The 25,275-nt window shown below is 39.3% G+C and overlaps 2 protein-coding genes across 4 annotated transcripts in view; one reads left to right on the forward strand and one right to left on the reverse strand.

Moving 5' to 3' along the window:
• Positions 1-15,202, forward strand: part of rb1 (retinoblastoma 1) — a 288,967-nt gene extending 273,765 nt beyond the window's left edge. The window contains exon 27 of the mRNA XM_080204223.1: positions 12,955-15,202. Within this exon, the coding sequence (XP_080060349.1) occupies positions 12,955-13,028 (74 nt within the window). The 3' untranslated portion in view covers positions 13,029-15,202. The remainder of the gene's footprint in view (positions 1-12,954) is intronic.
• An 894-nt stretch (positions 15,203-16,096) lies between these two features.
• Positions 16,097-25,275, reverse strand: part of LOC145353446 (RCC1 and BTB domain-containing protein 2-like) — a 63,087-nt gene continuing 53,908 nt past the window's right edge. For all 3 annotated transcript variants that reach the window (XM_080204225.1, XM_080204226.1, XM_080204227.1), the window contains 2 exons: positions 25,114-25,244; positions 16,097-18,973 (listed from right to left, as the gene is read on the reverse strand). In XM_080204225.1, the coding sequence (XP_080060351.1) occupies positions 18,833-18,973; positions 25,114-25,244 (272 nt within the window). In that variant the 3' untranslated portion in view covers positions 16,097-18,832. The remainder of the gene's footprint in view (positions 18,974-25,113; positions 25,245-25,275) is intronic.

Here is a 25,275-nt window from a genome sequence, read left to right on the forward strand (position 1 = left end):
GCCAATCCTCTATCCACACTAACACCCTACCCCCAACTCCATGCCCCCTGACCTTTTGCAGTAACCTCTTGTGAGGCACCTTGTCAAACGCCTTCTGAAAATCAAGAAAGACCATATCCACCGGCTCTCCTCTATCCACCGCCCTAGACACATCCTCATAGAACTCCAATAAGTTTGTCAGACACGACTTCCCCTTACGAAACCATGCTGCGCCTGCTCTACCAGACGTTAAACTAACCGGCCTATAATTCCCTGCCTTTTGCCTGCCACCCTTCTTAAACAACGGCGTAACATTAGCCGTTTTCCAATCTTCCGGCACTTCCCCGGACTTGAAGGCCGAGAGGAGATTTATTTGAGATGTATAAAATGAGGAACCTAGACAGAGGAAGGACTTGAGGAAGGTTCTGATAGCAGAGAGACAAATAAGTATTGGTAAAAAGATTAGAGGTGAGTTGAGTAATTCTTTCACCCAGAGGGTGGTGGGGGTGTGGAACTGACTACCTGAAAGACTGATAGAAGCAGAAACTGTCATCATATTGTAAAAATATTTGTCTGTATAAGCACTTGAGGTGTGATACCGTGCAAGTTGGAGTGGGACTGGGTAGGATTTTTTTTTTCAGCTGGCATAGATGTGATCAGTTGAATGGCTGCTTTCTGTGTCACTTATTTTCAATGTTTCTATGAAAGTTCATGTATGCCACAATTTTTTACTTCTTCAATGAATTCATTATGTTTGCTCAAACATGACACAATTTTCTAATTCCATGCTGAATTTGTTTTTATATGCCTACCCCTAAAAAGTAAGTGGTCTGTAACTTTCTGATTTTGTTCCATCTCCCCAGTGAAGCCCACTACACAAATCATACGTGTAAATATATTACTACACTATTCCGACACACTCCCAACATTCAGGCTGCTGTGTAAAACTGTGCTTTATTTTCCATTAATTTTCAACCAAAAGCCAGAATTATTGAGGCAGATATCCATTAGCGCCTTGCAGCTACCAGATGTTCAGAGTATCAGTTTTGGGTCAAAATGAGAAGTATTATCACCTTTAGATTCTCCTCTGATGAATGATGAGAAGAGCCTCAGTTGATGATTCAGTGGACATTGTGGATCACCCATACTGATAATCAGTCACAGTAAACATTTAGGTTACTAACTAAATCAGGTATGATAACTGGATTCTTATTAAAAAGCTGGTGTCTCAGTACTCCAGTTTTAGACATGGGTGCTTTGGACAACAAAGGGCGCAGAAAAGAAACCAGAGCTTCATAATTCCACTGCTTCACAAACTCACCTGCGTTCAACAAGGTGTCACACCAAAGGTTAATATGCGAGAAAAGGGCTTATAGACTTGAGAGTAATATATTAGCTTGGATGGATGGTTCGTTAACAGACAGGGAATAATTTAATAAGGTTAAATCGCACGGGATCCAGAGTGAGATATCCAAATGAATACAAAATTGGCTTCTTGACAGAAGCCAGAGGGTGGTTGTAGAAAGTTGCTTTTCAAACTGGAGGCCTGTGACCGGTGGTGTGCCTCAGGGATCAGTGCTGGGTCCACTGTTATTTGTTATTTATATTCATGATTTGGATCAGAATATAGGAGACATGGTTACTAAGTTTGCAGATGACACTAAGATTGGTGGCATAGTGAACAGTGAAGGAAGTTATCTACAATTGCAATGGGACCTTGATCAATTGGGCCAATGGGCTGATGAATAGCAGATGGAGTTTAATTTAGACAAATGCAAGATGATGCATTTTGGTAGATTTGAACCAGAACAGGACTTACTCAGTTAATGGTAGGGCGTTGGGGAGAGTTACAGAACAAAGAGATCTAGGGATACATGTTTATAACTCCTTGAAAGTAGAGTCACAGGTGGACAGATTGGTGAAGAAGGCATTCGGCATGCTTGGTTTTATCAGTCAGAACATTGAATACAGGAGTTGGAATGTCTTGTTGAAGTTGTACAGGACATTGGTATGGTCACACTTGGAATACTGTGTGCAATTCTGGTCACCCTATTATAGAAAGAGTGCAGAAAAGATTTACTAGGATGCTACTGGGACTTGATGGATTGAGTTATAAGGAGAAGCTGGATAGATTGGGCCTTTTTTCTCTGGAGCGTAGGAGGCTAAGGGGTGATCTTATAGAGGTCTATAAAATAATGAGTGGCACAGGTCAGCTAAACTCCTCTATCCAAAGGTAGAGCAGTTTAAAACTAGAGGGCATAGGTTTAAGGTGAGAGGGGAGAGATATAAATGTGTCTGGAGGGGCAATTTTTTCCACACAGAGGGTGGTGAGTGTCTGGGACAAGCTGCCAGAGGTAGTAGTAGGGGCAGTTACAATTTTGTCTTTTAAAATGCATTTAAATGCGTGGGTATGATGGGTATAGAGGGATATGGGCCAAATGCGGGCAATTGGGATTAGCTTAAGGGCTTTAAAAAAGAGCAGCATTGACATGTTGGTCCGAAGAACCTATTTCCATGCTGTAATCCTCTGTGACCCTAAGAGGAGAAACTTCTTCACTCAAAGGGTTGAGAATCTTTGGTATTTTTATTCCAGAGGCTTGTGAATGCTTTATTATTCAAAATATTTAAGACTGAGATAGAAAAATTTTTGGTATTGGGAATTGAGGGGTATGGGGAGCTGGTGAAAAAATGAATTGAGACAGAAGATCAGCTGTGATTGTAATGAATGGTACAGCAGGCTTGAAGGACTTTGCCTATTTCTTATTTTGTTGGCGTGAACTGCTGCAACCCTGCCAGGAAAATATATCAAACAATAAACTATTGAGGTAAAAGATGGAAACAGTAGTGAAGAGTGGAACTATCTTTCAATCCCACATCGACTCGTATGCTCCAGGAGACTGGAGTGCAAACTCAGTTTGACTCACTAAATTATTTTAGAAAACTCCCATCATAACTTATACCACCATTGTAGATTAAACATCAAACTGAGTGTGCAAATAATCAAATTGATAGGAGGATAATTAGCTAGGTAAAGCTAATTAATTGGATCAACCCTCCCTGCCACTTATAATTGGTCCATTTGCTGTTTTATTTATGATTTTCAATCTATTGACATTAAGTCCTTGTCAGATGTTATAAATGGACATGCTCATAATCTGAGTTAGCATCTTAAATGTACTCTGCATGATGATAAATTGATGCTAAAAATCACAGCTACACCTCTTATGTAAATCGTAAACAAATGCTCAAAAGTTTCAAGTTAATTTAAAAATAGATTGCAGAGAAGTAGATTATTCTACCATACTGGCTGATGTTCCACATGAGCTTGTTCTTATTCAATTTATAACATTATTCCTTCAGCCCACTCTTCTATTCCTTTCTCCCTCATTGTGATGATGTATTTTAATCATGTCTCTAGTAAGGGGTATGTTTGTAAGTCAGCTTGGTTTTACAAGATGCCAATTCGTCTGGGCAGCAGGTAGCTCAAATGTTGAAAATGTAGGATAATGACTGGTTTTAGCTAAGGAAGTGGTTGTTTAAACAGAGCTAATGCATCTTTGTTTACTTGGGTTTCCTTTGGGATTTCAGAGCAAGGTTTTAATTAGCTTGATTGTCATGTGGTTAATGGGAGGAGCTAAGCTTGCAGGAAAGATAATGTTTTAGTTTCAAGTTGCTCTTGATATTGTGAGCCTAATCAAAGAGAAAAAGAAAGCATTTGTCAAAGCTAGGAGGCTGGGAACACAAAGCAAGTATGGAATACAAGGAAAGTAGAAAGAAACTTAAGCAAGGACTAAGAAGGGCTAAAAGGGGTCATGAAAAAAGCATTGGTCAGCAGGATTATACATATATAAAAAGAAAGAGAGCCAGGGAGAGGGTTGGCGCACTCAAGGACAAGGGAGGGAATCTATGTGTGGAGCCAGAGGAAATAGGCAAGATATTAAATGAGCATTTTGCGTCAATATTCACCAAAGAGAAGGACTTGGTGGATGTTGATTCTGGGAAAGGATATGTAGATAGTTTGAGTCATGTTGAGATCAAAAAAGAGGATGTATTGGGGTCCTTGAGAAACATTAAAGTAGACAAGTCGCCAGAGTCTGATGGGATATACCCTAGAATACTGAGAGATGCAAGGGAGGAAATTGCTGGGGCCTTGAGAAAAATCTTTGTATCCTCACTGGCTACAGGGGAGGTCATGATGTGGCGATGCTGGCCTTGGACTGGGATGGAAACAGAAAGAAGTTTCACAACACAGCTTAAAGTCCAACAGGTTTATTTGTAGAAAATGCCACAGGCTTCCAGAACATGCTGTCCAGAATGACAAAGGAACAGCGTGTTCCGAAACATGGTTTTGTGCAGGGAAGGTCATGTCTCACGAATTTGATTGAGTTTTTCGAGGAAGTGACAAAACTAATTAATGAGGGTAGGGCAGTGGATGTTGTCTGCATCGATTTCAGTAAAGCCTTTGACAAGGTCCCTCATGGCAGATTGGTGCAGAAGATGAAGTTGCATGGGATCAGCGGTGAACTGGCAATGTGGATATAAAACTGGCTTGGTCAAAGAAGACAGGATTGCAGTGGAAGGGTGCATTTCTGAATGGAGGGCTGTGACAAGTAGTGTTCCTCAAGGATTGGTGGTGCTAGGACCTTGGCTGTTTGTACTATATATAAATGATTTTGAGGAAAATGTGACTGGATTGATTAGTAAGTTTGCAGACAACACAAAGGTTGGTGGATTTGCGGATAGCAATGAGGTCCATCAGCAGATACAGCAGGTTATAAATCGGTTGGAGACTTGGACAGAGAGATGGCAGATGGAGTTTAATCTGGACAAAAGTCAGGTAATGCATTTTGGAAGGCTTAATACAATAGGAAATATACAGTAAATGGCAGAACCCTCGAGTATTGATGGGCAATGCAGGTGGAGAAAGTAGTCAAGAAGGCATACGGCATGCTTGCCTTCATCGGCCGGGGTATTGAGTTTAAAAGTTGGTAAGTCATGTTGCAGCTTTATAGAACCTTAGTGAGGCCGCACTTAGAATATAGTGTTCAATTCTGGTTGCCACATTACCAAAAGGATGTGTAGGCTTTGGAGAGGGTACGGAAAAATTTTACCAGGATGTTGCCTGGTATGAAGGGCATTAGCTATGAGGAGAGGTTGGAGAAACTTGGTTTGTTCTCACTGGAATGACGGAGGTTGCGGGGAGACCTGATAGAAGTCTACAAGATTATGAGAGACATGGACAGAGTGGATAGTCAGAAGCTTTTTCCCAAGGTGGAACAGTCAATTATTAGGGGGCATAGGTTTAAGGTGCGAGAGGCAAGGTTTAAAGGAGATGCACAGGGCAGATTTTTTCCACAGAGTAGTGGGTGCCTGGAACTCGTTGCCAGGGAAGGTAGTGAAAGCAGACACAGTAGTAACTTTCAAGGGGCGTCTTGACAAATACACGAATAGGATGGGAATAGAGGGATATGGTCCCCGGAAGGGTGGAGAGTTTTAGTTAAGTTGGATAGCATGATCGATGCAGGCTTGGAGGGCCAAAGGGCCCGTTTCTTGCTGTAATTTTCTTTGTTCTTTGCTGACTGGAGCAATTTAAAAGAGGTAGCTTTCTCTTTCTAAAAAGTCTTTCTTTCTCTCTCTCTCTCTCTCTCTCGAGATATTCAAAAAGCTCCAGGACAGTTTTCGAAAAGGGGTTTTAAGTCTGTAAGAGGAAATTGTTTGAATTGGAACTCATAGGAATTGTTAGTAGTTAAGAATTGTATTTTGTCATGTTTATTATTCAAGTGTTAAATTTGAAGTGAATTCATTTGTTATAGTTAAACTCTTTTGTTAAATAAAATTGGTTTTGATAAAAGCTCCCTAGTTGTCAATAGAATCACATCTGGAGTGAAACATTTTATCCTTATACTAATGTCGAAATAGAAAAACTACCTGGCTTCTTGATGCACCTTGAGGTATCTGATTGGTACGCTAACACTCATGTACTTAGATTTCTTTTCAATACGTATTCACATTCTCACCAATAAGAAGACATTCTTGAATTCCTTATATGATTTATTACTGGCTGTCTTACATTTATGTTCCCTATATTAAATGGAAATATCCTTTTTATGGCTATTCTATCAAACTCCTTCATAATTTTAAAGGCCTCTATTGGGTCCTCCTCAATCCTGTGGAGAAAGGGGCCTCATCCTGTTCAGTGTTTCCTTCCAGCCCAATAAATTATCTTGTGTGTCAAGAAGTGTGAGTCAGTGACTGCTCCTTACATCAGAATAATTGATGATGCATATAAAACTGGTTATATTTGCAAGAAGGTGGGTTGAGCTGTTCAACAATAAAAGAAAGAATAATTTGACTAAACTCCTGAGATTACTGTCCCTCCCAGCCTCAGGAAATTGGCTTGTTCCCACTTTCTGATACTGTAAGCAAATTGCAATGTGTTTGCAAATGATCCTGTCAATTCACAGTAGTTGCCCAAACATGTCTGACAGGAGAGACAGTGGCAATGGTACTGGACTTGTAATCCAGGGTAATGCTCTGGGGACTTGGGTTCAAATCACACTATGACAGATGGTAAAATTTGAATTCAATAAAAATCTGAAATTAAAAGTCTAATAATGACCATGAAACCATTGTCAATTGTTGTAAAAAACCCATCTGGTTCATTAATATCCTTTGGGGAAGGAAATCTGATGTCCTTTCCTGATCTGGCCTAAATGTGATGCAATGTGGTTGACTCTTAAATCTCGTCAGAAATATTGTCCTTGTTCATATCCCGTGAACAAAAGAAAGGTTTTCCAATTCTGTATTCATTTAGTAATACTGTGTATTCTCACTAGGGCCAATGCTATCATTGCTCAGAATTAACTCTCATGTGATTAATCATAACCACTTGTTAAGATTGTGCTATTGATTATCCAGGTATTATTTATTTCATTAAATATTTTATTTGTCACAGAATAATCACACAATTAATTTAATCATGCTTGGTATTATTGTGGATAATTCAGAAAGCAATCATTCACTAACCCTGCAGTTAAGAACTAATGTGGTTTGTAATATCAGAGGGATTAAACAGAGGTCAAAGAGTGGTTGTATTGTTGCTGAATACCATTTAATGTGACCCCATGTACATACAGAACTGACCACCAGATTATATGAAAAGGAATTACAACAGGGATACAGGTTATTTGACCCAACCAGTAATTTTATCTTTCATACAAGCAAATAGTCCTATTGCATTTACTGGCCCACTTCATTTTTCTTTTTGTTGACAAATGCTGTTCCTTTTGAAATGTACTGATTATCCTCCTCACAAGTTGGACCTTCAAGTTCATTGTATTGTGGTCATTACTCTAGAAGTGTTTGCCCACATTTAACTCATCTATCTGATCTGCTTTATCGTGGGGTGGCACAGAGGTTCGCACTGGGACCTGGGTCGATTCTGGCTTGGATCACTATTTGTGTGGAGTTAGCACATTTTCCCTGTGTCTGCGTGGGTTTCCTCCGGGTGCTCTGGTTTGCACCCACAGTCCAAAGACGTGCTGGTTAGGTGCATTGGCCATGCTAAGTTCTCCTTTAGTGTACCCAAACAGGTGCCGAAGTGTGACGACTAGGGGTTTTCACAGTAACTTCATTGCAGTGTGAATGTAAGCCTACTTGTGACTAATAAATAAACTTTAAACTTAATAATCATAACCACATTGAACAAACTCCTTTCCCATATGTCCACTGCACAACTTGAGGAAGGCATCCTACATTCATTAAACATTTCATTCCCTTTCCTCCATTTATTCTTCATCTGCCCAAGTCGATAAGTGGATAATTAAAATCTCCTCAAACAAGTATTTTGTTATGGCTGCTGATTTCTCTGATTTGATGATAAATTTCCTTCCAATAATTTGGAGGTGAGTAATATTACCGTATCACTAAAACAACTCATAAACATTTCATCTCTGACCCCCTTCCCTGTCAGTATTCCTTACTTCTCTACATCATCTCTCTATGCAACATATATAACTTTTTTAACCATTATTGCCACTACACCTAACTTTCCGCAATGTTATATTTCCAATCCCCCAGCTACCTATTTAAATATATGTATATATTGTATGACAACTTGCTTGTTTTCTATTTTGTCCAGTCTCAACACAGGTTTCTATTATTGTTTCCGCTCAAATATTTCTCAGTGGATTGCAGTGCGTGCATTTGAGATATTTTATTGCTTTAATATTAGTCATTCTCCTGTGGTTTTACTTTGCCTAAGGTATCCCCAACTATTCATTAGATCTTACTTATAGAACATAGAACAGTACAGCACAGTACAGGCTGATGTTGTGCCGAGCTAGGTCTGAACCCAAGATCAAGCTATCCCACTTCCTATCTTTCTGGTGTGCTCCATGTGCCTATCCAATAATCGCTTGAAGGTTCCTAAAGTGCCTGACTCCACTATCACAGCAGGCAGCGCATTCCACACTCCAACCACTCTGAATAAAGCATCTACCTCAGACATCCTTCCTGTATCTCCCAACATGAACCTTATAGTTATGCCCCCTAATAGCAGTTACATCCACCCGAGGAAATAGTCTCTGCACGTCCACTCTATCTTACTAACCTACCCTTCAGCCCTCTCTTCCAAGTCATTGATAAAAATCACAAGTAGCAGAGGACCCAGCACTGATCCCTGTGGTACACCACTGGTAACTGGCCTCCAGACTGGAAATTTTCCCTCCACCACCACCCTGTGTCTTCTATGAGATAGCCAGTTACTTATTCAATCAGCCAAATTTCCTTTTATCCCACGCCTTATTTTCTTCATGAGCCTACCAAACCTTATCAGAGACCTTACTAAAATCCATGCATATGGCATCAACTGCTCTATCTTTGTCTACACACTTAGTTACCTCCTCGAAAAATTCAGTCAAATTTGTGAGGCAGGACTTACCCCTCATGAAACCGTGCTAACTATCCCGATTAAGCTGCATCTTTCCAATTGGTCATAAATCCTATCCCTCAGGACCTTTCCATTAACATACCGACCACCAAAGTAAGACTAACTGACCCATAATTATCAGGGTCATTCCTATTTCCTTTCTTGAAGAGAGGAACAACATTCGCCACTCTCCAGTCCTCTGGCACAATCCCCGTGGACAGTGAGGACCCAAAGATCAAAGCTAAAGGCTCCGCAGTCTCACCCCTTGCCTCCTGATGTATCCCATCTGGCCCAGGGGACTTGTCGACCCTCAGGTTTTTCAAAATTGCTAATACATTTTCCCTCAGAACATCTACCTCTTCCATCCTATCAGCCTGTATCACACAGTCATCCTCAAAAACAAGGCCCCTCTCCTTAGTGAACACTGAAGAAAAGTATTCATTCAGCACCTCACCTATCTCTTCTGACTCCATGCACAAGTTCCCACTACTATCCTTGACTGGCCCTAACCTCACCCTGGTCATTTTATTTCTCACATAAGATCTAGTCCTTTTGATTTTATTCCCCAGCTCTTATTTATTTCTTCCCAATTGTTATTTGAATTGCATTTGAATGTCTGCAAGATTTTGGCTGTAGAAGTCATGGTGTGGAGATGCTGGCGTTGGACTGGGGTAACCACAGTAAGAAGTCTCACAACACCAGGTTAAAGTCCAAAAGGTTTATTTGGTAGCAAAAGCCACTAGCTTTCGGGCTTCTGACCCTTCATCAGGTGAGTGGAGAGTTCTGATCACAAATGGGATGTAAAGACACACTCGGTTTACAGAATACTGATTAGAATGTGAGTTTTTACAGCTAATCGAGGCTTAAAGGTCCAGACAGTGAGAGTGGAAATAGCATTAAGCATAGGTTAAAGAGATGTGTACTGTCTCCAGACAGGACAGTAAGTGAGATTTTGCAAGTCCAGGCAAGTCATGGGGTTTACAAATAGTGTGACATGAACCCAAGATCCTGGTTGAGACCGTCTTCGTGTGCAGAACTTGGCTATCAGTTTCTACTCAGTGACTCTACACTGTCGTGTGTCGTGAAGGCCGCCTTGGAGAACGCTTACCCGAAGATCAGAGGCCGAATGCCCATGACCGCTGAAGTGTTTGCCAACAGGAAGAACACAGTCTTGCCTGGTGATTGTCAAGCAGTGTTCATTCATCCATTGTTGTAGCGTCTGCATGGTGTCCACAATGTACCATGCCTTGGGACATCCTTTCCTGCAGCATATCAGGTAGACGACGTTGGCCGAGTTGCAAAAGTGTGTACCATGTACCTGGTGGATGGTGTTCTCACATGAGATGATGGCATCCGTGTCGATGATCTGGCATGTCTTGCAGAAGTTGCTGTGGCAGGGCTGTGTGGTGTCATGATCACTGTTCTCCTGAAAGTTGGGTAGTTTGCTGCGGACAGTGGTCTGTTTGAGGTTGTGCGGTTGTTTGAAGACAAGAAGTGGGGGTGTGGGGATGGCCTTGGTGAGATGTTTGTCTTCATCAATGACATGTTGAAGACTCCGGAGAAGATGTCGTAGCTTCTCCGCTCCAGGGAAATACTGCACGACAAAGGGTACTGTGTCCATTGTGTCCCGTGTTTGTCTTCTGAGGTCAGTGCGATTTTTGGCTGTGATGCGTCAGAACTGTCGATCGATGAGTCAAGTGCCATATCCTGTTCTTATGCCTTCATACTCTTGCAACTCAGCCAGCGTTGTCTATCTGTACGCTGCAGGAAAAGATGTCCCGAGGCATGGTACACTGGGGAGACCATGCAGATGCTACGACAACGGATGAATGAACACTGCTCAACAGTCACCAGGCAAGACTGTTCTCTTCCTGTTGGTGAACATTCCAGCTGTCACGGGCATTTGGCCTCTGATCTTCGGATAAGCGTTCTCTAAGGCGGCTTTCACGACACACGACAGCGCAGAGTCGAGCACAAACTGACAGGACGGCCTCAACTGGAATCTTGCATTTATGTCACATTATTTGTAACCCCTGACTTGCCTGGGCTTGCAAAATCTCACTTACTGTCCTGTCTGGAGACAATACACATCTCTTTTTAATCAATGCTTATTGCTATCTCCACGCACATTGTCTGCACCTTTAAGACTTGATTAGCTGTAAAAACTCACATTCTAATCAGTATTCTGTAAACTGAGTGTGTGTCTTTACATCCCGTTTGTGATCAGAACTCTCCACTCATCTGACGAAGGGTCAGAGACCCGAAAACTAGTGGCTTTTGCCACCAAATAAACCTTTTGGACTTTAACCTGGTGTTGTGAGACTTCTTATTGTGTCGGCCATAGAGGGTAGCAGTGGAGGAGTCATTTCCTGATTGGAGGTCTGTGACTAGTGGTGTTCATGATGTGGGTATGCCGGCGTTGGACTGGCGTAAACACAGTAAAAAGTCTGACAACACCAGGTTTTAGTCCAACCTATTTATTTGATAATATTCTCACAAGCTTTCGAGGGGTTACCCTCTTCGTCAGGTGAATGGAGAGTTATATGCTCTGTCTGAGGCCAGAACTCTCCATTCACCTGACGAAGAGGGTAACCCCTCGAAAGCTTGTGAGAATATTATCAAATAAATAGGTTGGACTAAAACCTGGTGTTGTCAGACTTTTTACTAGTGGTGTTCAGCAGGGCTCTGTACTTGGACCTCTGCTGTTTGTGATATATATAAATGATTTGGAAGAAGATGTAGCTGGTCTGATTAGTAAGTTTGCGGACGACACGAAGATTGCTGGAGTGCAGATAGTGATGAACATTGTTAGAGATTATAGCAGAAGATAGGCTGGAAAATTGGGTGGAGAAATGGCAGATGGAATTTAATCCAGATAAATGTGAAATGATGCATTTTGGTAGGTCTAATGAAGGAGGGAGCTATACAATAAATGACAGAACCATCAGGAGTAACACACAGAGGAACCTGGATGTGCAAGTCCACAGATCCTTAAAGGTGGCAGCACAGGTGGAAAAGGTGGTGAAGAAGGAATATGGCTTGCCTTTATTGGATGTGGCATAGAGTATAAAAGTTGGCATATGATGTTGCAGTTATATACGTTAGTTAGGCCACATTTGGAATACTGCATCCGACTACCAGAAGGACGCGGAAGCTTTGGAGAGAGTGCAGAAAAGGTTTACCAGAATGTTGCCTGGTTTGGAGGGTTTTAGCTATGAGGTGAGATTGAGTAAACTGAGGTTGTTCTCCCTGGAAAAATGGAGGTTGAGAGGCGACCTAAAAGAAGTTTATAAAATTATGAAGGGCATGGATAGGATGAACAGTTGGAAGCTTTTTCCCCCCAGTTCAGAAATGACAAACACAAGGGGTCACAAGTTCAAGATAAGGCAAGGGCAAGGTTCAACACAGATATGCGGGGGACATTTTTTACACAGAGGGTGATGAGGGCCTGGAATGCACTACCCAGCAAGGTGGTTGAGGCAGACACGCTAGGATCATTTAAGACTTATCTAGGTAGTCACATGAACAGACTGGGAATAGAGGGATACAAACGGATGGTCTAGTTAGGAACACATGATCAGTGCAGGCTTGAAGGGCCAAAGGGCCTGTTTGTGTGCTGTTCTGATTGAGAAAATGATGTCAACGGGAGAGACTTTCAAGTTATTTAACTAAAATGCATAAAGAGAAATAATAAAAAATTACTTGAAGAGTCAAAGTGACAAGGAAGTTCAGGTTGAACTTCTCCAAGAGATAGATAAATCTGTAAAATAATTTATCAGGTCCAGAGTGCCTTTATAGATCATCTAGTCAGACAGAACAACATAACAGATATCAACAGCCATTAAACAAGGCACACATTCTGAAAGTTTTTAAACTGTGTGAATAGATGTAATCCCCATCTAGGTATAAAATGCTTGTTGTAAAACTTAAATTCTATTGGTATTATTATATTCAATATAAGGGAGTATTACTAAACTGGATCAGTCTCTTTAGTCTAAGTAATATGAAATAATTTCAACCTAACAGTCTTGTTAATATCTCTACAGCATCCACAAGGAACAAGATGCAAGAGCAGAAATTGAAAGATGGAAACAGTGGCATGAAAAGGGAGGACAAATGACTTAAACCTCCTCATCTGACTCAGGAATGTATCTGCACTGCACAGGAGTATGATCCTCTGCAGCTGAATTTTCATCAGTTCTGGCCATGGTGGATTTATGTTCCTTTCTTTCACAGATTTTGTTTTACCAGGGTTTTTGTTTTCTTTTTATAACCTCCAGTTAGTGGGATTCTTAAGACATTTTTAGAAAATTATTTTGCGAAGCAGTGTGCTTTAAAGGTCATATTTTCCTCTCTGTGTGACGTTCAACAATAAGTGAGTAAATAGAGCAACAATTGATGCAAGTATCTTATTTTCCTTCTGATTTTTACTGCTACTCTTTGTTTACAAAAACTACCCTGGAATAATCTGAATCCTGTAGCTATGTGCAGTGGTGTTCAGTGCACTAGACCTGCAGAGTATACTAACAGGTCATCAGCCACCTTCACTTCTGCTAAATCTTCAGCTCCACTCACTTGTGCTTCCCTCCTTTGACATGTCTCATGATTTGTATTAGTCTGTTTATTTTAATCTAACATTATTTGCTACATCCTCGGTAATTCTCTGTAAATAGCAATCTACTTAAAATTCATTACTGATATTTGCATATGAAAAAAGGATGCTACTCTTAGCTTGATGCTGTGTTCGAGTTGTATTGTTTCTGTTGTGTCCTTTCAGTAGTTGAGTCTGTGATGTACAACCACACCTTTTGTATATGGCATAAATTCGAGTCTGCCCTGTTCTAAATGTTCTTTGCATTTCTTGCATTCATTAGGACAGTCAGTGCAGTGGGATTCAATCAACTTTGCTCAAACTATCTTTAACAAGTTTTGTACATTCTACAATTAGATGTGCAAAATATTTGCCATTTCTATCGGTTAAATACTAATTGAGATCTAGATCGGACTGTGTTCGGATTGGTGATTTTTTTTTAAAGGTCTAGTAACAATTATATGTTAAATGAAGTCATCTGTGAACCTGTCATTTTGATTTGGGTCTGTAAAAAAAAAACAATGAAATGAAGGCAATTAGCACCCTAATCATAAAGGAGGAAAATATGACCCCAAATATGTAGCATTTGCACAGGATGTGTGCAGTTTCAATTTTATTAATGTTTTTATTTATAAGATTTTACTTACGACAAACTAGAAACAAATTTGTGCGTAGTTGAATTATCTTCAAGTTGCAAGTAATGTGCCTATCAATTTTGGTTCTGGTATTGCTACAAATGCTTTACGTTTGCAGTAAGACATAAGGAAACTCTTGCATTTATACAGCACCTTTCATAACCTCAGGAGGTCCTTAAGTATTTTGCAGCCAATGTATTATTGTAGTGCAGAGAATGTGGCAGACATTTTGCATAGTGCAAAGAAGTCCCACCAACAGTAATGAAACAAATGTTTGGATCATCCATTTAAAGTGTTAGTTGAGGGCTCAATGTTGGCTTGAAGAGAACTTCTTTGATCATGCCCTTTAAATAGGGTCATAGGATCTTTTGCATCCACCTGAGGGCTGACAGTTCAATTTAACATTTCACCTGAAAGACTCAAGTACTGCATGCAGTGCCAGCCTAAATTGATCAAATACATGGTATCATGGATCTACAACCTTCTGACCCAAAGACGCAAGTGCTACCACAGAACCAAGGCTGATATCTATAAGAGTAAGATGTAATGATGTGGTAAACTGTACAAAGGCAGTATAACACTACTGAGCTTTGGTTTATATACCTCAGACTTGCAAGACTTTTAGCCTTCACAACTGAAATGCAGACTACTAAAAATGTTACTGAAGGTGTCAAACATTTTAATGAACAAATTATGAAGTAAGATCTGTGCTGTAATATGGGGCTTGTGGTAAATGTTTCTGAAATTGCCCTCTAAACAGGCAGTGTTAATGACTCAGATGATTTGGGTGGATTGCTTTATTTGTGATAGCTGACTGTGAAAACTTGGGACATGATTCACGTTAACAGTTCAACATTATCCATGCAGAAGAACCATGGATATAAGTTATCATTGAACATTAATGGTTAATCAGCACATGAGTTCAATATCTTTCCATGTTTCTGATTAAAAGTATGCAGAAGTCTGTACTCGTGATTTGTTCAGCAAGACATCTATTTGTCCTGCACATTATGGATTAAGGTACTGTTTTTATAATTTTTTTATAGGTAAATAAAAATCTGCAAAGTGCCTGTGCAAGTTTTTTTGTTATAACTAACTGAAGGTTCAGGAGTGCAAGCTCTAGCTTTAATTGAGTTCTTTTAAAAAGAATTCTGGCAGATGTGTTAACAAACATCACTGACAGGGAGACAAACATTATAAAGAAGTCAGCAGTATATCTCTGCTATTTGTATTTGGTTCCCACCTAACTGAAGCAAGGTAAGTGAAATATTAAAATAATGAAACCAAAAATGACACACTGAACTAATTTAAAACTGTAATTTTAAAACTGGTGACGTGAGCTGTAGAGGTGGAGTAGGCAATTGGAATTGCAAAGAAGAAGCTGTTATCACTTCTAAATAACAGAATAGGCCAAATTTCCAACTCTGTTAGAATCATCTCTAAGGAAGACCACCTCTATTTAAGAGACATGAGGGGAGAAGATTACTGCAGCATAAAATTTAGCAGCACAGTTCTCTGCTTGATAAATGGCCATATGGAAGTGTTCTAGATATTGGAAATGCCTGCTTTAGTATATAGTCTGACCCTCACATTGTACTGCCAATGCCAGTGTGTATCCGAATAAACTGATCCTATTCACCAGTTAACTTTCTTTAAGTCATTTTCTGACATTCAGTTCATTGTGCACCACATGCTCCGACGGCAATCTTTGGAGTGGCAGAATAGTGAGAAATTGCCTTTTCAGCATTTGGGCAAAGGTGTCAGTTATTTTCCAAATCTACCCACAATATCACAATGCGCAGTCCTGATTGGATGTAACACAACTTATGGTATACTCAGCACAATATTCACTGACTACTCACTTCAAGTGTACATTGTTAGTCTATATGCCCAACAACAGAACCCACCCTTAAATGACCCACCCTATATGCAAATACTGAATAAACGATTAATAATATCCTCTTTCAACCTTTAATTCTTTATTTTAAATGATAGTACAAGTCAAAGAAGTGAAGAGCTGTCAGATGCTTGTAAGTAATAGTTGCAGCAATGTCCAGTTTCATAGCCAGTTGTATGACTGGAATGGAAATAAACTGATTATATTGAATTATAGCATATGTAACAATTTAACATTGTATCTTTCAAAATCACATTCTCAAGGGAAAATAAAGTTTCACAAAGCATCAAGTAGTCACTATTTGTAATATACAAAAAGCCAACGGTAAACAAATTACATACAGCAGGCACAACAAACAAAAACATATTGAGGGTAGCATTAACATTTAGGTAGATTTGTTTCTCTAATTTAGTATTAAATGACATTTTCCAGTTATTAAATTTATATCCTTAATTTTGCATGTTGGTGACCTAATTGAAAGATTTGAATGCATATTTATTATCTATATCTGCCTTGGGTTGGCAATGACTGACATGATTAAACCACCACTCTTTGAGCACAATATACAGAAGTCAAATGAATTACTCATGGATAGCAATTATAAAATGTTAATTTAACAGAGACATACTGCTGTAATCTCATTCATTGTTAGATTAAAATAGTTGGCCACAATGGGTTGTAGCTAAACTGGGGGATGGACACTATGAAACAAATTCAGTGCAAGTCCATCGAAGTACAGCTGTATTCAAATTTGCACTGGTATTAAATCTACCCACAGGTGAGTCTAGTTCAAACCAACAGAAACTTGTTGCACATAATTCATCTATTTATTAGTCTCTGATAGCAGCTGTACTGCAGGCTATATAGAACGTTCAGCTAGAGCTCCACTTAATGCAAGGAGAAAAGATAGTTCGGAATAATAGTTATGTAAGGATCAATCCACTTTGTCCCTTCCTCATTAAAAAAAATCCAAAACCCAGTATCTTAAGTAGAATACTACCTGTAGGATTATAGCAATCAATGCTGATAATTTCCCTGGAGCTGTGCTGGTATATACAGGGGGATGGGCTACAAGTCAACTGGGGGTATAGGAGTTGCAACGGGGTGGGGGGAAGCTCATGTGGGGACTGGTCTGAGTCTTTCAAATAGTTGTGCTGAATTTAAATGGTTTTATTTCTTCTAACTCTTTTGGATAACTATTGGCCTAACCATCAAAAGTTAGTGATTTAGGTCAGTGATTAGTACCAGTGCCTCACAGTGCCAGGAACCAGGTTTCAATTTCAGCCTCGGATGGCTGTTTAAGTGGAGTTTGTATGTTCTCCCTCTGTTTGCATGATTTCCTCTGGGTGCTCCAGCTTCCTCCCACAGTCCAGAGTTGGTGGATTGGCTATGCTAAATTGCCCCTCAGTTGCCCAAGATGTGTAGGTTATGTGGATTAATGTGGTAAATTTACAGGGTACAGCAAGGGCCTGGGTAAGATGCTCTGTTGGAGAATCAGTGCAGACTTGATGGACCAAATGGCCACCTTCTGCACTGTAGGGATTCTATGATTCTAAATTGCTTTGTTAGATGGTTCCCTCATGCAGCACAATTGTTCAAGGGGAAGGTGACACTTCTGGACACTTGAGAGATACTACTCAACTTGAGTTGTACCTAGCTTACAAAACTAAAGCTAGAAGATGATGGAATCACCACAGAATAAAATCTGCTTTCCTTACTGAGAGATGGAACATTCCTACTGCACCTCTGGCTATGTCACAGAGGAACCAAGGAGTTCTATTCTGCTTACTTAAGCTGTGGGAAGGAGTTAGTTGCAGCCAAAACCTGAAGATGACGTTCTATTCCTTGATACTAATCTAAAACATCTCGCCATTGATGCAACAGCGTAGTTATTCTAAATAACAGATTGATTGCTGGGCCAGCTATGGCATATAAAGGGGATTTGTGTCCATAAAACATTCAACTATCTGTTGATAATTCTCTCTCTATGAATTAGTGTTTACCATCTCATTAAGATGTCTACTGATACAGCACTTGGTGCCTTTTGCTGGAAACCTAGAATTCCTATCTATCACTATTATTAATAAACTTGTACTCTTATGAGACATTTACACATGATGCTATCCTCTATTTTGCTTTCACTTAGAAAAATTATATTAATTCTGAAAAGCATAACTTTGATTACAAAATTACTAAAATAATACAATGGTGTGTCACTCATTTTAAAGCAAACACAGTGATATGAAATCAGCAAATACAGGAATCATAAGGATATTGCTAAAGCAAAACCATGCTATTTATAACTTGCACATTAGTAGCATGAAGGACTTTCAAATTCTATCTAATGTGCAAAATATATTGAAAGACTGACATTTATAATCTCTTCAAAAGGAAAATGAATTCCCCAATGGTTCAATAAGCTTTTCCTTCTCCAAGTAGCTGAACCATTCAGATGTGCACAGTTCCAGGTTTGATCATTGGTCCATGCTGATTCTCATCTAGGGCAGCAGTTTAGGAAAGGAAAAATCAGACAGGACCCATCTCCAGATGATTGTTGAGCAAACTCCAGGACTGTGCACATGCCAAGCAAGAAAGAAACTCAGCTTAAAATATTTCCCTACCTATTTAAGATAAATACAGAAACAATAGGTTTTTAGGCACTGTCAGTTGGCGTCTGTGGAACTCACCCTGCCAGAGCTGATGGCTGAAGGGTAGGAGCAGATAAACTGATTTTAAAAAAGGGGCAGAAACTAAAAGGTGACTGGGAGTCTGTTGATTCAGTGTCTGCTCAAGTTCCTGCTTCAATTCCGAAATGCCCCGTGCTTGCCAGCCTTGCTGATGAAATTCTTCAAAAGTTCATGGTCCATGTCAGAAAAGCTTTGTGTTTGTGTCACGGCTGTCAAATGATTGACACAGAACTTAAAGCAAAACTCTTCCAACCCCTGGAAAAACAATTCAGCGCTTCATTTATCTGAAGGCAATTCAAAGCAACCAATTACCTGTAACATTCTGTTTTGAGGTAACAAGCTAAACAGATCTAGGTACTTGATCACAGTATTCATTTTATTCACCAACCTTAAAGAAAAATACTGGATAAAAGTTTTTGTGCTGTTGCTCCAATAAAGGTGTTTTGCACCAAACTAAATTGAACTGTATTTTTTGACATGTGAATTCAGAGTTTTGTTTTTAGCATCTTAAATGTTATGATGGGTGAGACCAATAAAAACAATTCTTTTGCTAGATGTTAAAGGTTCAGTATAGGACAATCTAAGAAGGGAAATAGGCAGAATCAATGACATAGACAAATAAGAGGTTGACATTTTGCAGCAAGACTTTCAGGAGCAAGGGAAAAAGTTAAAACGAAATACCAAAAGGTAATAATCTCTGGAATACTTAAGATCAACAAGCAATGAAGATTGGCGCAGAGAGAAGGTTTCAGATTCCTGGGGCATTGGGACCAGTTCTAGGACAGGAGGCTCTGCACAAGCCAAATAGGCTCTGCACAAGCCACTTAAACATGGCTGAGACCAACAGCCTTATGGGAAGCATAACTGATACTGTGGGTGAGGGTTTAAAACTACTTCAGCGTAGGGAAGGGCACCAGGATAACACTAGAGAGAAGAAACCAAGTCCAGAGGATTGTGAAAAATAAACAGCACCACAGCAAGAATTCCCAAACTGGCATATGTAACCCTGGTGGTAGGCAAAACATTTCTGAAGGATATGCAAGAATCTTCATCACACCACCAGGTTTAAATGATGGATCCTCTCCTTTGTTGTGATTGGTTGTAATTTGCATTACATTTAACCTGTGGACTCTGTTACAGGATTGATAGCACGATAGGCAGTTAACTGAAATAATCTTTGGGATGCATGGCAGTATTTTAGCAGGTTTCCTTTTAGGGAACTGCCAATTGCTTTGTTAAGCTGGTTTAGTAGAACAACTTTCAATTAAGAATATACCAAGACAATCACTATCAATCAGATATTACAGAGAATGGGACAACCTGGTCAAAAGCAAACTGGAATATTCCTTGTTTGAACTGTTCAGCTTTAAAATAAAATTGTCTTGTTGTCCAAGATTTTCTTTTTTATAGTGTCCTTCCCACTTTATTTCAGGATCTTAGTTTTTCACTTTTATACTAATTTTTCTTTTGGAGGAATTCAAATTATTCCATGCTTTCAAAATAGTCATTTTCACCAACTTTACTGGCGACTGATCTCTTGAAAAATCAATAATCATTAAGTATGCATGGATCCCAGTTTAAATCTGAAATATATAACTTGACTATGATCATTAAAGTGTTAAATGTTTTAATCTAAAATATGAATACTTTAAAGGATTAATAATGTGTTAAAACGGATTCATCTGGAGGAAGAGAAAAGCTCATCAATGAGGCCCAGTGCTAAGGATTGCGTTTAGTGAAACTAATGTGGAGTAAGTTTGTTTCTCGGGAAAAAAATACTCCTCCTAATACTTAAACCTTGCATATTTGAATATGTTTTTCTAGAAAATGTTAAATTAGAAAGAATTATCAAAAATGCCTTAATTATTAGTATAATTAGGTTAAACTGATGGGTCTATCATCCTTTATTTAGGTGAAACTGGTGGGCGAGATCCATTCTATACCCAGAGAAATGAAAAATATTGAGTCTGCTACTCCTTCACAACAATTTTAAGCGTATCCATGCATCCACAGTTTTGCCCTGGGTCCCTCAACTGACAGCGGAATCAAGATTGAGTTGTAATCAACACCTTGAAATGTTGTTGTTACATGCAGCTGTTTTTTATATATGCATAGCCAGCATATGGAAATTTGAACAAGTCTCACACAGTACCTTTCAGGCTGCTACCTCTTTTACTGTTACATTCCCAGCATCCTCTTTGAAGACATGCAGTGCACTCATTTAGTACCTCAGCTGTGTCCTCTGATCCTCTAAAATGGTCCCACCCTTTTATTATTTGTTTATAAAAGGCTTTTGGGTTTCCTGTTGTTAGCTGTTAATTTATTCATTTCTTTATTCAGGGATTTTCTGGATCTCTTCTGTACTTCTCTATTCAATTTGATTATCTCCTGTATTGTGAATCTTATTTGTCATTTTTCATTTCATGATATCCTCTATATCTTTATTCATCTTTAGATATTTTCCTTACTCCCTTGTGAGGAAAGTGTCTACTTTGCATTCCTCACTGAAGGTCTCCTATTGTTCAATTTCTGTTTTACACACAAATGTTTGCTTCCAATTCACCTGGGTCAGATTACTTTCTAACTTGAAACCAGTCCTCTCTTGCTTAAATTGGTTTATTTTTGGTTGGTCATTGTCCTTTTCCGTAGCTTTTCTAAACTTAATGATATTATAATTGGTATTTTCCAAATGTTCATTCACTGTAAAATGCTCCACTTGCCCCTCTTCATTCACCAAAACAGAGGCAGCCCACTGCTTCCTTTTCATAATGGCTGCAAACAAACTGATCACGAAAGTTTTCTTGTAAACGTTTTAGAAATTCACCTCTCCCTCTGCCTTATAGACTGTTAAAATGTCAATCTATATTGGGTTAATTTTATTATCTCTACTCTTACATCCTTCTGTAATTTACCAACTAATCTACTTCTCTATCCCCTCTGTTATTTGATATAGACTATAATATACAGTAGTGAATTAGTTTCTCTATTGTTTTTTAATTCTAACCAAATAGGTTCTGTTTGACTCTTCAACTAAATCATCCCTTCCCAATGCTATAATGTACTTATTAATTTGATCAATACCTTCCCTTCATTTTTTCCTTCCCTGAATTTAAATACCCTATAGCCAAGAATATTACATTCCCTGTCCTTGCCTTCTTGCTTATTGCCACAATATCATAATCCCATGTAGTGACTTGTGCCTGCACACCTCACCAATCTCATTTAGCACATTCCCTGCAATTTATAGTACGTGCATTCCAAATCCATTTTAAGATTAAAAAAAAGAAAATACTGGGACTACCCTGGTAGCATATGTGGTGAAACAGTTAGTTTCAGGTCAATAACTCTTCATCTTGTACCGCCTCAGATTTGCTTGCTGATTCCCTCCTATTTCTAAATGTATTTACTTTAGTGCAAAAGTTCTCAAACTTATTGGATATCTGCTTCCAAATCCACCAGCTGCTTGAGTATCCCTACCAGCACATAGGTATAATGTTTTAACCCCTTTGATGCCCAAGCATTGTACAAAAATAACAGGTGATAAATTCACATACAACTTTAAACAACGCTTTAATAGTGCAACTCACCATTAATGTGATGGATGAACTACGTGAACATAGATGCGTAATGTTTGGAGTGATAGGTGATAGTTGGAACCATAAGGTGTTTTGTCTGCAAGGTGCCGACAACACTTTTACTTCATCCCAGCAAGTGATGAAAATTCGCACTTTCACTAAGAATTCAAGAAATGCTGCTCGCATTTGAACCTAAACCAACTGCTTTTGTTGAAACCAAATGCTCTGGCAAAGTAGTTTGCAGCTGCATAGCAGCCTGGAAGGTACTGTGTGAGACTGGTTCAAATTTCCATATGCTGGCTATGCATATATAAAAAACAGCTGCAGAGTTGATATTGCTGGAACCAAGAAAAGCATGGGTAGCTAAAGCATGGATTTGTTTAAGGAAAATCATGTTGATTAATTTGATTGAGATTGTGTTGAAATAATGGCAAGAGTCAATGATAGTAGCACAGTTGATGTTATGCCAATGAACTTTCAAAAGGCATTTGATAAAGTACCAGAGAATGTATTAGCAAATGTGTTAGCAAAATTAAAGTTCATGTCAGTCTGGTTGCAAAGTTTGCTAAGGGACATAGAGATTAGTCGTGAACAGTTGCTTTTTAGACTGCAGGGACAGACACAGTGGTGTTCCCCATGGATTGGCATTATGACTTCTGCTTTTTTGATATATAGCAATGCCCTGGACTTCAGTATACAGGCCATAACTTCATACTTCACAAGTGATGTAGAGAATAGTGACAGAATGTAGGAGGATATGGAGACTGCTGAAATTGACAGGCAGGATAGGCACAGACAGAAATGTGAAATGATGCATTCTGGAAAGAAGAATAATGAAGACAAATTAACTAAATTGGACAGTTTTAAAGGTGATGCAGAAGCCAAAAAAGAGCTAGAGATATGTATATACAAACTTTTGAGGGTGACAGGACAAGAGATGAAATTTTCTTTCCAAGCAATTAATTGCAATTGATTTAATTTTTTTTAATCATGTTCTCTGCAGTTGTAAGCAGACCTTTTCAGTTTTCTTCTCTCATTGTTGCTGGGCCATCTGCTAGAAGTCCTTTTATTGCTACTTCAATAGCTTAAATGGGATTTTGTTCATTTTTACGCTGGGATCTTTTATGACCTTGCATTGTGTGGGGGAAGATTAACAAGTCAACGTCAGGTGGTTCCTCCCCAAGGAAAAGATGTATGGATTCATTTTCAGTTTTAGTTTAGAAGAGGGTGGATATCAGATAGAAAGCAGTGTTTCTCTTTTTCTCTCTGACTTTGACTTTGGAAATTCTGCTGTGAGCTGAAAGCAAGGTTCCTGGCCTTCTTGGAGTAGAAAATCTACTGTTGGTGGTTGACTTGACTACAGTCTCCTTGGTGTTTTGGGAAGCTGTTGACTCCAAGCTTGTCTGTGTGTGCCTCAACAGAACTGCAGCATTCAACCAAAGGCCTAAATTCTAGTATCATGTGAGCATTAATCTTTACTGTGTTAAACCTGTGGATAGAGTTTTGTTTAGGGATTTGTTTCATTGGAACAGTGTTTTCGTTGTTAAGGTTTATACAATGTCATGATTGCTTTTTTTTCCTTGTAAATTGGTAAAAGTTATTACTAATTTTCTTTCTATACATGTTAACTGTATTTAAATCATCTTTGTTCAACAAAAGTCCTTAAGTGGGTCATTTGAATCATACCTGATATGAAAGGTCTCATGCTCATCCTAGCCAAATTCAAAGTGCAGAACTTATGATCCAGGCAGACTTCATAGACACCGGACTTTCTGACCTGGATTATAACACAATTCACTGCTCGAAATGGTGCTGGAAACAGATTTAATTTTCAAAAGGGAATATATCAAATATTAAGAAGTCTCACAACTTTAGTCCAACAGGTTTATTTAGAATCACGAGCTTTCGGAGCACTACTCCTTCATCAGGTGAGTGGAGAGATGGTTTCACAAACACGGCATATATAGACAAAGGCACAATTGCAAGATAATGGTTGGAATGTGAGTCTTTAAGGTAATCGAGTCTTTAATGTAATCAAGTCTTTACATGTACAGACAGTGCGAGTGGAGAGAGGGATAATCACAGGTTAAAGAGGTGTGAATTGTCTCGAGCCAGGACAGTTAATAGGATTTTGCAAGCCCAGGCCAGATGGTGGGAGTTACGTGTAGAGTGATATAAACCCAAGATCCCAGTTGAGGCCGTCCTCATGTGTGCAGTTTCTGCTTGGCGATTCTGCATTGTCATGTGTCTTAAAGGTCGCCTTGGAGAAAGCGTACCCTAAAATAGGTGGCTGAATGCCCTTGTCTGCTGAAGTGTTCCCTGACGGGAAGGGAACTCTGCTGCCTGCCGAGTGCCGCATGGTATCCATACATCCATTGTCGTGAGACTTGATTACTTGTAAAGACTCGCATTCCAATTGTGTCTTTGTCTACATATGCCGTGTTTGTGAAACCTACCCCTCCCTTCACCTGATGAAAGAGCAGCACTCCAAAAGCTCGTGATTCCAAATAAACCTGTTGGACTTTAACTTGGTATTGCGAGACCTCTTACTGTGCCCACCTCAGTCCAATGCCGGCATCTCCACACCATATCAAATATTGGAAGGGAAAAAAAGATGCAGGGCTTTGGTGAAAGAGTGAATAATGAGATTAATTTGAAAACTCTACAAATATGCTGGCTCAGGCATAATGATGGCACATGGCTATTTTTGTCTTGGTCATATCAAGGTAGTATTAACTAAAAGGACATTTGCTTTCCAAAGCAAGCAGGAGGTTCATAATGAACAGGTTTAGCACATTTAGTTTGTTCCCACTCTCCTACCTTTGCCTGATATTTCACTGCAGCCGACAGTAAAGTGATGGCATTCTCCACAGAAATGCCCTGTTTAATAGTCTGCTCACAAAGGTTTTTTAAGCTGTTCTCTCCATAAAATGCTGCCAAATCTAAAAGGCCTGTAAGGGTGAAAACAATAACCTTTTTAAA

The sequence above is a fragment of the Carcharhinus amblyrhynchos genome, chromosome 15 (genome assembly GCF_965287045.1).
Source record: "Carcharhinus amblyrhynchos chromosome 15, sCarAmb.v2.hapA, whole genome shotgun sequence".
Classification (NCBI taxonomy): domain Eukaryota; kingdom Metazoa; phylum Chordata; class Chondrichthyes; order Carcharhiniformes; family Carcharhinidae; genus Carcharhinus; species Carcharhinus amblyrhynchos.